The sequence below is a fragment of the Micromesistius poutassou genome (assembly GCF_964030765.1).
Source record: "Micromesistius poutassou genome assembly, contig: SCAFFOLD_5895, whole genome shotgun sequence".
Lineage (NCBI taxonomy): Eukaryota > Metazoa > Chordata > Actinopteri > Gadiformes > Gadidae > Micromesistius > Micromesistius poutassou.
In genome coordinates this window covers 1-11,160 of record NW_028180195.1, presented here as the reverse complement: position 1 = coordinate 11,160, position 11,160 = coordinate 1, and the positions used below count along the sequence as shown (strand labels likewise).

General features: G+C 42.3%; 2 protein-coding genes across 3 annotated transcripts; both read right to left on the bottom strand.

Moving 5' to 3' along the window:
• Positions 1–1,174: 1,174 nt before the first annotated feature.
• LOC311371043 (adenosine 5'-monophosphoramidase HINT3-like) lies at positions 1,175–5,412 on the bottom strand. 2 transcript variants are annotated; one of them, XR_014640972.1, is made up of 6 exons: positions 5,306–5,412; positions 3,752–3,869; positions 3,590–3,659; positions 3,213–3,339; positions 2,526–3,099; positions 2,348–2,362 (listed from the first exon to the last, which is right to left on the bottom strand). XR_014640972.1 is itself a non-coding variant. In XM_084489280.1 (5 exons), exons 1-5 carry the CDS (start codon positions 2,824–2,826, stop codon positions 1,438–1,440), a joined length of 447 nt encoding a protein of 148 aa, XP_084345406.1. In that variant the 5' UTR covers positions 2,827–3,121; the 3' UTR covers positions 1,175–1,437. The 2 variants fall into 2 exon arrangements, 1 of the variants encoding a protein (XP_084345406.1); XM_084489280.1 differs by lacking the exons at positions 3,213–3,339; positions 3,590–3,659; positions 3,752–3,869; positions 5,306–5,412 and adding exons at positions 1,175–1,485; positions 1,814–1,940 and having other exon boundaries at positions 2,293–2,362; positions 2,526–2,643; positions 2,743–3,121.
• A 2,149-nt stretch (positions 5,413–7,561) lies between these two features.
• Positions 7,562–11,084, bottom strand: LOC311371042 (nuclear receptor coactivator 7-like; the record flags this gene model as incomplete). The annotated part of the gene is made up of 6 exons (XM_084489279.1): positions 7,562–7,898; positions 8,788–8,861; positions 8,980–9,075; positions 9,457–9,609; positions 10,234–10,301; positions 10,928–11,084. Coding segments are annotated over 6 exons (684 nt in total), but the record flags the coding sequence as incomplete, so codon positions are not given.
• Positions 11,085–11,160: the final 76 nt, after the last annotated feature.

The window sequence follows — 11,160 nt, the reverse complement described above, 5'->3', positions numbered from 1 at the left end:
GGATTCCTCAGCCATCAACAAGCCGCTGATTGCGGGGCTAGTCCCCACACCACCACTACTAGCTCACTCGTTCAACGTGAACGGGCCAATTGTGTTCCGATAAACCGGTTCACACCGGATCACACGTAGACTTTACTCACCAAGGTCGAAACGGAATCATTTTTTTTAGCAACCGTAATCGAATCGGTTCTCCTCCGCGGCCACATCGAGCAGGGAGTCGGGAGCTAACCTAGCCCAGCTGTCAGTCAGCTAACCCCGACTACGCCGTTAGCCGAGGTGTGCTACGGAACCCAAGATGAGTTTTGAGTTGTCTTTGGCTTTAAGTCGACATTTGGTGGACCGCAGTGCGAGACAAAACGGAGATGGGTTGATTCGAGACGGGTTGTAGGCGGTGTTTAAATTCCCGGATCGATGGATCGGCGGAGTGCAGTAGGTGATCGAAGGCTAACACGCTAGCAAAGCTAGGTGTCGAAAACAGCTCGGATCCAGTTGTTGACGACGGGGGGAAGTGGGCGGGGCCTGGTGGGAGCGCTGTGAAAGCCACGCCCTCGTTGGAATGTCGCTGTTTCAATGTGGTCTGTAATTAAATATTAATTCATGTTTTTACTCTTGGTATTTTTAGTGCTGTACACGTGTATAGCATTATGAGGTGACTGATAACGTAGGGGTGAATGATCGTGAGTGAAGAAAAGTGGACATTGTATAATATTGCCCATCCATCAGGTTTAGACATAGTTTCACCTCAAGCACATGGAATAAAAAAAAAATATTAATATAATATTTATAAAGGATATGGTGGATTGGAGGACAATGTTAATAACCTTTTAGGCAGGTGCTGGGATATAACTTTAAGATTATGAATGACATTCTTTGTTTTAATTATGCATGCGTTGTATCCATTACTCCAGGCTTTTGGGCCCCACCCCTCTGACTCCTTGTTTTGTTTTGACTGAAAACTATATTTATATATATAAAGAACTAGTAGTTCTACTTCAATTTGAGAACAAATTAAATATAGGCAGTTAGCGACACCAAGTGGTGTAGGTGAGTACGAATCTCAAGGTGTGTGCAAAGGAGTCAGACGCAAGAGCCATCACACACAGAGACAGTACTTTAATAAAACGTACAAAAACTTGAACAACAACTGATCGAAAACAGAGTTGCAAATAACTAATATTAATACTTATAAAAAAGTAAATAACTCAGATCTGCATCTCTTTCCAGTTTGGAAAGTCGTGCAAATATGTTTGGGGCTGGATGTAACACCTATTGCCCATGAAAAAATTGGTGGAAGGTCATGACACTATGACGGTAAGCCATTGAGAAGAGTCATTTAATTTAACATAGTTATACATTTCCAACCTGACATATCAATAAATATCCCGTTAGTCACTGTCAGACGTAGAGTTTAATAACTCAAAAGTGTGTTCCTCAGCTTCATTTGACCTTTCCGTGAGTGTTCAGTTGATGTAGTACGTTTTCCACCTGCAAGGGAGAAACAAAGCCATGGTGAGCACTTATGAGTCAATGAAAGTTACTCTTTCCTATGTAGTGAGATGACTTTCTACAAAGGGAGTTCAGAAACCTGCCCTCAAGGACTAAGGGGCCACTATATCAAATATCCACACGTGATTTCAAAAGACAGATATTTTAACAAATTTAACAACATACCGAATTTAACAACAACACATTTTAACAACCTACCGAAAATACAAGAAACAGATTTCATGAACTGAATGTGTGTGGGACAGTTCAATGCAGTGCAGGATTAAAGGTGTGTGATTCGGGGTGTAAACAGTTGACTGCCCCCTACCGTGATGAACCAGTAGGACTGCGGACCGTAGCGACTGAGGGACCTGCTGTTCATCTCACTGGCGGGGGCCAGAACATGGAGGTGGAGGTGTGGCACGGAGGAGAAGGGAGGCAAATGGAAGCCCATTCTGCGAAGACCCAACATCCAAAGAACTTTTTTTAAACTAATCAATTGGTTAATGCTTTAGATTCGAACAACAGCTCATGTAGCTGGGACACTAATAAGGTAGGCCTATTTCTCTTGCTGAAGGCCTGAGTTATTAGTTATTAGAGTATTTTCTATTTCTAGTCTAGCTGAGGAAGTATAGGGAGCTAGAGGCAACTGTTAATTGAATCTGAACCCACTTAAAGACAATTTCCTGTCACTGATCGTTTTCTAATGGTGCCATCTGGTCACTGACCACAGTGAACCTTTCTGTCATCATGTATAATTACATAATTTACAACATGTAATGGAAGAATAATCAGAAAAGAAATTACCTGACATCCTGAAGGTCACTTATTTTGTGGTTGTACAAAACTTTTCTTCCCATTTCTTTCATCTGCTCTACTGTTTAAAAAAACAACAGATGGAATTGATGGGTTTATTATTTACATTAAAAAATAAAGAGCATATTGCTTATAAACACAACTTGGTCACGTGTTCATATGGCCTGGCCCTGGAGACACATACCAGAGACACTCCCTCCGGAGCTCCACTGACAATCCATTACCTAGTGGAATGTGTTCCCTCTGAAGCGACGAGCAGTTCCCCAAGTGAGATCTGGGAACCACCAGGAAGTGGTGTCGGGCTCCAGGCTTCGAGTCACGAAAACACACGAGTTCCTCATCCTGTGAACTCGGCAGAAACACAGTCTTGAACCATCGCCTTACACAGTGGTCATTGGTGTTTTAAACACGTTTTGAATCCAAACCGGCCAGCCTTCTTACGCTCAAAATAATCTCGGTGTCGTTCTCTTTGGTGGTGATGCAGCAGAACAGGCAGTCTCCATCCGGTAGATGAGAGGAGGCCATTGGTGTTGTGAATGTTATAATAATAACACGGTTATGGCCCACAGTGTCACCTATTACTAGTGTATTGCATTGGATCCAGTGTAGAATGGACTTTAGAGTCGGAGGAGCGAAGAATGACGCACCACAATGGACCCGCCCATCACGCACCAAAACAATGTAGCCGTGATTCAATGGAAAAAAGACAGTAGGCTAGGCCGGTCCAAAGTACATCTATTTATTTCATCTTCCCCTTGTTGAAGTTCCCGAATTTAATAACATCAGTAGATTTTCTTCCTGCAGAAGGAACAAATGGGGTTTCGTTTCATTGGGCCTTAAACGTAATTCTAAAATACACAGCAAGTAATTTCATTTTTTCCCCTTTGTGTGGCAGCCAGAACACCACTTACACTAATGAATCTGTTGGTGCGACCGATGAATTTATAAAGCATGTCGTCACCGATCTTGCTGGCAGGGGCGAGCACGTGGAGGTGGAGGTGATCGACTGAGGTGTAAGGAGGTTGGTGGAACCCAAGCCTGATGATCAAGCCACATGAATATGAATCAATCAATGACTCCAATTGCCATTTTTTATGTATTATTTTAATACAGTTTTAATATAGTATTTTAATATCGAAAACATTAATATATTAGCAACAGTCAGGCCAATACCGCATGATTAACTTGCAGTCGATAGTAGTGATGATCCCATTGAAAACAAGCGAAAAACAACATTTTACATTCAGCGAAGGTTTTTGCATGCACAGGTCTTCGCATGCATCCTCACCTTATGTCCTGCATATCAGTAATGCCTTGATCATGTAGTGCAGCTCTGCCCATATCCGCCATTTGTTGAACTGTTCCATGGACATCGGGTCAATTAATCCAGTTAATTGAATAATAACAACAATGATTAAATTAACTCGACAGATCTAGGCACCAGACTCACCCAGAGGAGCGTGTTTCTTGGTGAGTGATGAGCAGCTCACGATGTGCTGTCTTGGGATGACCAGAAAGTGGTGAGGGGCGGCAGGGTATATATCCCTGAAGCAGACCATGTCATCATTCTGTTTAAGGCGAGACACGGCAGGCAAAATCATCGATTTTTCAGTCACTGGTCAATCTTGATATTTTGGGCTATTTTGCACCCTTAACATGTAATGTTTAACACAAAAGTAAAAAAATGAATTTTACAGAAGATTCACCAAAAGTTAGCTTTATTACGCACCGTTTCAAATTATTTTACAACGATACCAATTTCCGTGGTATCGTTGTAAAGCACTCGATCTGCTGCACAACGTTACCTAATACAAATATGGATTTAATTTGGGGGAACTATGTTGTGTAATGTTTGAGTTTTGTGATGTAATCGTCTTTAGTTTTGCCATAAAAATCTTTAAAGGCCATTTTCTCAAAATTAGTTTTTTCTCACACGCCAAGCGAGGAATCTCCACTTCTGTAGCACCTAGGCCTACATACACCAAACTTTACAATCTTCTTCTTAGCTACTATAGTATGAAGGTTTTTACAGAGGGATTTGTTGATATATCATTCTTGGCCTGATTTACATGACATTTTATGCATAAAAATAGGGCGGAAATACATTTTTTAAGGCAATTGGCAGTATTTTCGGATTTACTGGATAACGAAAGGAGATATCCATAATCCCCTCTATAAATATCTTTCTATTGAATATAGTAACAAAATGAAAAAAATAAATAAAATAGATATAGCCTAATTAGCATATTTAAACATAAAATTACAGAAAACTTCCTATGCATTTTCTTCTTCTATTCATGTGAGTAATCAACTGGTAAAGTTAGATATCTGTAAGTTAAAAAAAAAAAAAATCCTATTCACCTGCCGGGTGGCTTAAATCAAGCGATCTGATTGGTTCCCAACTGTTGTATATTGAGCGTATACACACAGCTATGACGCCCGTTCAGCATACAGAGTTCGGTATCACTTTATTTATATATAAAAGCAATAGCATAGTTCACTGAAGCCTAAAAATATGTTGATTGCTGGAGATGGTGGAAATGTTGTAAAGCAATAGGCACACGGTGAGTGAACTCGATAGTAGGCTAAATTGCCGGCGAACCGAGCTACAGTCTCTCTAAAGGACGCTACAGTGTGTTGCATAGCAACCGCCGTACACTTTGCATGCAGCCAGGAGGGACTAATTTTTTGTATTCGTTAAAAAAAATGCTTTTCCGACTTTCTCCGACTTTCTTTCTCTTGCTTTTTCAAAATTGAGGGTGTCTATGACGTTCATTTAGCCATACTTACGTAACCGTTTTATAAAAATAGATAGATCACTTCAGTCAGTGAAATGTTATCATTAAACCACAGTTAAGGGGCGTCGTCCGTCCCGACGCGCAGCGGACACATACCACAAATATATAACATCTCCTGCAATACCAGTCTAATTGTAAAGTCTCGTCGATTGTAAAACAGTAAAACAGGATAACCAATATAGCTATATTATTTAACTTAACAATACCTTTCGAACCAGTTCCGTAAATTCGTCTTGGCCATTACTTATCAAACAAAAAATACAATCGTCCATACTACTACTACTACTACTACTACTACTACTAGGCTGCTCCTGTTCTGTGGTTCCCCAGCATCGGCTAAAAGGCATTATTGGTTCCATCGCAGTGGGAAGTCTTTAAAAGCCTGAACCAGGCTGATTTCCGATCACAAACCCCACAGCTCCACCGTGACGCGTTCAAAACTTCCGTCGACAATGACAAATGCAGCTCCTCCTACATGGACCGGTCAGTCCGGATACACAATGTACGTACTCCCTTCACATTAACAGACATGTTTAACCATTTCCTCCTCTGGTGGAAACTCCGAGTTTCCTATAATGATGGGTTGCGTATTCTGCTTAAGAAACCCAGGTGGAGAAGTGCAAGTGAACCATTTTGTAGAGTAGGAGTCAACACATTCCATGCACTATTGAGAAACCTAATGTATACATGTATTTGCAGATTGAATGGTTCATGTAACCTAATTATTATGCTGCTGTCAAACCCTGGTCTTAGTACTGTGCGATACCAGTCATCCATGTGGAAACACTGGTATCAGTGTCTTTTTTAAGTGTGCTGTTGTTTGTGTAGTTTAAAAAAAATGTTTTTAATGGACCATGAGTCTGGAAATAAAGTATCTATTACTAGCCTGTCTTATTGAATAGATAGGTTTCTAGTTACTTGAAGTATAAGTAAGGCAGTAGGCCTAATATAGGACTAGTAAAACAATCCAACAGAAATATACACACACAATTAAGACAATTATTCACCAGTCATTTTAAGGATGAATACATTAAACATTTATTTAAGTTTGAGTTTTGGTAGCAATAAATGACAATAAATAGATAGATCCTCAATGTTATTATAGAATAGGGCAGTTTTGAATTCACAGGAATTAATACTTATGGCATATTCACAGTTACAAACACCGCAATAGATTAACAGACCAGCGCACACAAAGCCAGTGCCAATGTGAGTAGTATGGTGCGTACAACAGGAACGGTGACCCACATTTCAACGTTTGCATACACACTACAAAACCCATGTTAAGGTCAGGGTGGAAATCACAGGCTACAACCATACGTTAATATTGTGTTAGTATCGTGGTCTCAGTTAGTCAAATTTAATCTAAGTGCACAGAAAACCGTCAAGATAGATCTAGCTTCTTGGACAAACTTCCCTTATCTAAAGCAAAGACAAAACAAAAGGATTTGTTGGAACAATTGAAGTATCACTTGTGGAACAAACTCAACGTGTAATTAGGATGGGGGTCGAGGTCGTACAGCAACTGAATAGGAGGGTCTGTCGTGGGCGTTCTGTAGTGCAAAGTGGCATCCTGTAAATGAATACTGGTGACAGCCCTCCGACGATCATATCCACATGTTATAAATACTGACACCAGTTACTTTGGCCTCTGGATAGTGCTTTCAGAAATCCTTGTACTGGTCCAACCAACAAAACCGATAGGCAGCATAAAATAACTTTCCCTGTGTATATAAAATAAAAGAATAAAACCAATTAAAAACGTTCTTTGTAAAAGTAGATTTAAAATAAAATAAAAAAAAGTGTATAAAAAAGGACAAACGCGCAAAAAAACAAAAAGAAAAGCGATAAAACTAAATATATACATCATTGGTCGTAGCAAAAAACGTCCTTTCAAAAGGCCACCATTCTGGCTAGCCAGTTGTTTGGGGTTGTGGAATGAAAACTATATACAGTTATGGTGGAGATGCACTGGTATTCTAATTTGAGTCAACCACGTACGAGAAATATACAAGAACCACAACCGTCGCAGGTAGTCGGTTCTCATTGTAAACAACCACTCAATTTCCTGCCTTTTTTTTTTTTTAAGGGAGAGCGTTTTGTTTGGTTTGCCTTTGGGACGAGCAGAGTATACCTCACCAAACGTTCCCTTTGTTATTAGCACATAACTGTATAACGGATAGGTTTTGCGCCGTCGCTTTTTTTACCCTTTGTTAAATACAGGTGCATTTGCTCTTGCGTTATGGCAACTCTGGCCCTGAAAGCCATAAGCTGAAGAGCATCCGTAAGCATTCCCCTTTCCTTCCTCAGGAGCATATGGTGCCAATGCAGTCTGCATGCTAGGATAACTAGAGGCATTGTGATTGGTCCGACACAGCCAATGAGATAAGACAACACAAGACCCTTCTAGAATGACATCATTCCAGATATAGATATATATATATATATATATATATATTCATCATCAACCAACGAGCAGAGACCCCACTCAAAGTCTGCTTCATACCCTGCTTGTCCTTGTTCTTGTGTCAAAACAAGTGTAGTGGTAATCTGGGAAGCTGGGTGCTGCCACCTAGTGGTGTAAATAGACTAGGCAAGTAGTAGATATAGTTGATGGGGTTGCAGTTCTAAGATTTAAAACGCGAACACGGGGGTGGCTGGTGTTACTCAAAGGTCCAGACCTCCACGCTGTGTATGTTGAAGTCCCGCTGGGCGGACAGGGCCTGGTTGTCGAAGGTGGCGCAGCCGCTGGTGGTGCCCCGATTCAGCTCGGCATCCAGCCACAGCCCCAGCTGACCCCTGGAGCAGGGAGGGGAGGGGGGGGAGGAGACGGAGACAGGGAGGGAGGGAGGGAGGGAGGGAGACAGATGAAAGGCAATAGATAGCTTGTGGAAGGATAGGCCCACACAGTGTTTCTCAACCTCTGAGGTTACCGGAGATACAGATGGGCTCAAGCCAGATTATGGTTTTACATGCTATAGACATTCAATGCTGATTGTAGATATGGATGACCGTGTGGTGAAACAATGTGTGGAGAATTAGGTGAGATGGGGGCCTTTAAACATGGGGTCTTCGGCAAAGTGTCTCCTTTTTTAAGTACCAGTGCATAGTGTCCCCTGGTTACCTTTTTAAATTTTCTCTTTTTTGCATTGCTCCTTGCATTGCTCCTACAGTCACACTTTTCTTTTTTTTCCTTTTTGCCTTAGGCCATGTTTATTGTGCTTCAGCACATTCTTGTGAAGCACTTTGGTGCGGCTCAGCTGTCTGTAAATGTGCTATAGAAATAAAAATTGACTTGACTTGAAAGATAACAAGGTTGAGAACAGGGTTGAAACTAACATGAAATCTACCAGCAAATAGCGGAGTTCACCATTTGACAGGTAAAATATCCAGGGTTTCTTATTAAAAAACAGTTGCTTGGCCAGTATTTTTTTTATCCACACAGGTAAAAATACTAAATCCTAAGTACAGTTTGGAACGTGGTTGAGAACCTCTACATTTAGGGCATTTAGCAGACGCTCTTATCCAAGCAACTTAGAATAATTACCTTTGTCAGAGGAAAGCCAAACAACTACAGTATATATAACCATTGCCCTATTAATGAAATCAACAGCAAAAGGGGTGTGAGGGTTGCGTGCAGAGATGTGATTGATACAAAACAGGAACCGGATCCTCTGTAATCACTCACCCTCCACCTCCAAACTGCAGAGAGTCTATATTGCCTTTCACAAAGTAAGAGTTGTCCCCCGTCCAGCGGTACATCTAAACAAGAGGAACACAAAAACAATAATCTCAACCTTTTTGCAACACAAATCATTTTCAGAATCAAACATTTGAAACAGAGCTTTGGCGCGCATGGAAACGATGTACGGAGGCCAACCTTGATCTCAGGGCAGAAGCTATAGAGGAACGTCTCTCCAGTGCCGTAGTAGTGTTCGCTCACTCTAAAGGGATGACTGGAGAAGGCCCCAAAGATCTGGGGACAGAGAACAGCTCTTACAGCACAAGTCATCGGGAGTTTTGCATGCAGTTTGTACCAGAGCGTATGACTTGGCTGTGTTTCCTCAGCTAGTCTCTTCACCGTGTAGTGTGTGTGTGTGTAACCGGGATGGAGTTCAAAGATATTGGTTCATATTTCAAACTTCTGACTAGCCAAATTACGTGCCTTACACAAAGTGCCTTTTCTATCTACGTTATTGATCAGGAAGACGTCGTCAAGGGTTCATCCGATGAGGCCAACAACGTTGTAACAATCTCGAAGCGGGGGGGGGGGCGATGCTGACCCTACAATAACTCTAACATGTTCCATTATCCTCCTTGCAAAAGACCCGTCTACACGAACCCCTCGCCCTCTCACCTGGTTGTCCATGTCCTTCAGCACCAGCAGGACCGGGCTGTCCAGCTCCAGCAGGTTTCTGTAGAGCGTCTTGAGGCTGGTGCCGTGGTTCTGGGAGCTGTAGGCCAGCCTCCACAGGTAACCCTGCACCCGGGCCGGCAGGCGACAGGCCAGCTGAGGAGACCAGAGAGAGAGGGGGACGGGGTCAGTTTACACACACACACACACACACACACACACACACACACACACACACACACACACACACACACACACACACACACACACACACACACACACACACACACACACACACACACACACACACACACACACACACACACACACACAGGATGCAGGGAACAAAGCCTGCCTTACGAAGGTGTAGCCTTACAGGTCTGCTGAACGCTAATGAGCTTGGGGTTGTGTTTTTTGTTCTTATTAATTAAAGATGTGCTTTGTTAGTCCCACATGGGAAATAGAGATGACACAGTACAAGTATAGTAAAAGGGAAATTAATTTTTTTAACATTTCACAGTAACATCAGGGCATATAGCAGACGCTTTTTATCTTCTTTTTATTTAAGTTAAGTTAAGTACATTTGTCAGATGAAAGAGGAACAATATAACCGTCAGTACAATTATATATATATATATATATATATATATATATATTCATAGAAACAAGGGCCAAGCACTCACAATTGCTACGCGCACCCATTCCCCGTATACAACAAAGATAGCTAGAATAAGACCCTAAACAATGCTTAAAACTATTTAGCAACAGATTTTTTTTTACCTCAAGAACACCCAAAACCATACAGAACAAATGGCCACCGTTAAAGGCCTGAGGCGCGGCTGTGGGCTCTGTGATGGAAAAATCTACATATTGTTTGTTTTTCATAACTTAGGCCTTGTTCTTTCCTTTCGCATATTGCCTTGCCATCCTGCCTTTCCCCAGAGTCAACTATTCATTGACCTTTGCGTTTGATTTCAGCCACCTCACAAGTGAGCGATGTCGTCAAAATGTTATCCCATGTGCTCTGGTCAGCTGTCCCACCTTCCTCCTTAGAATCAATGCCCTTGTGCTGTGGTCGGCGGTCCCACCTTCCCTTCTCTATGGGTCGCCCGGCCTACCTTCCTTAGAGTCAACCAATAGTGTTAACCTTTGTACTTGGGTAAACCGGTCACAAAAGGAGAAGACATCCTCTTAGGCACTCTTCTGCTTGATAAGAACACAGGCAACTCTGTGTTTTGGGCAAACATTACTTGATTTGATTATTGACATCTGCAATATGGGGAGGACCTGAAACGGTATAAATAACTCTGTCAAACTGTATTCTGGACTCACTCTGCTAGAGAGGAGTCTAGATGTATGCATGCATTAAACCTAGGATAATTGCTTTCCAATGTATTGTGTGCTTTTTTGCAGTGGGAAATCTCATCTGGCCTAGACGCAATCTCTGTTAAAGGGAATTGCCACGACAGCTCACCTTCTCCACCGTGCGTGTCCTGCAGCAGAGCGCTGCTCTCCCCCAGCACCGGCACGTCCAGCGACAGGTCCGCCTCGAAGCTGCTGAAGCTCTGCCTGCGCTTGGCCTCGTCGATCGTGATGATCTGGGTGAAGACCAAAGCCCTCTCCGCGTTACACTCCACAGGGATGAAGACGCGCTCTCACACACATGGGTCGTAACGCGGACCGCGTTCAGCTGGTTCCAACCTCAAA

Bases quoted from the DNA above. Each gene is read 5' to 3' on its own strand.
- LOC311371043 (XM_084489280.1), bottom strand. From the start codon at position 2,826: ATGGCCTCCTCTCATCTACCGGATGGAGACTGCCTGTTCTGCTGCATC. The intron at 2,644-2,742 runs GTAAGAAGGCTG...CCGAGTTCACAG, and splicing joins ACACCGAGATTATTTTGAGC to GATGAGGAACTCGTGTGTTT. The intron at 1,486-1,813 runs GTAGGGGGCAGT...TCTCCCTTGCAG, and splicing joins AGTCCTACTGGTTCATCACG to GTGGAAAACGTACTACATCA.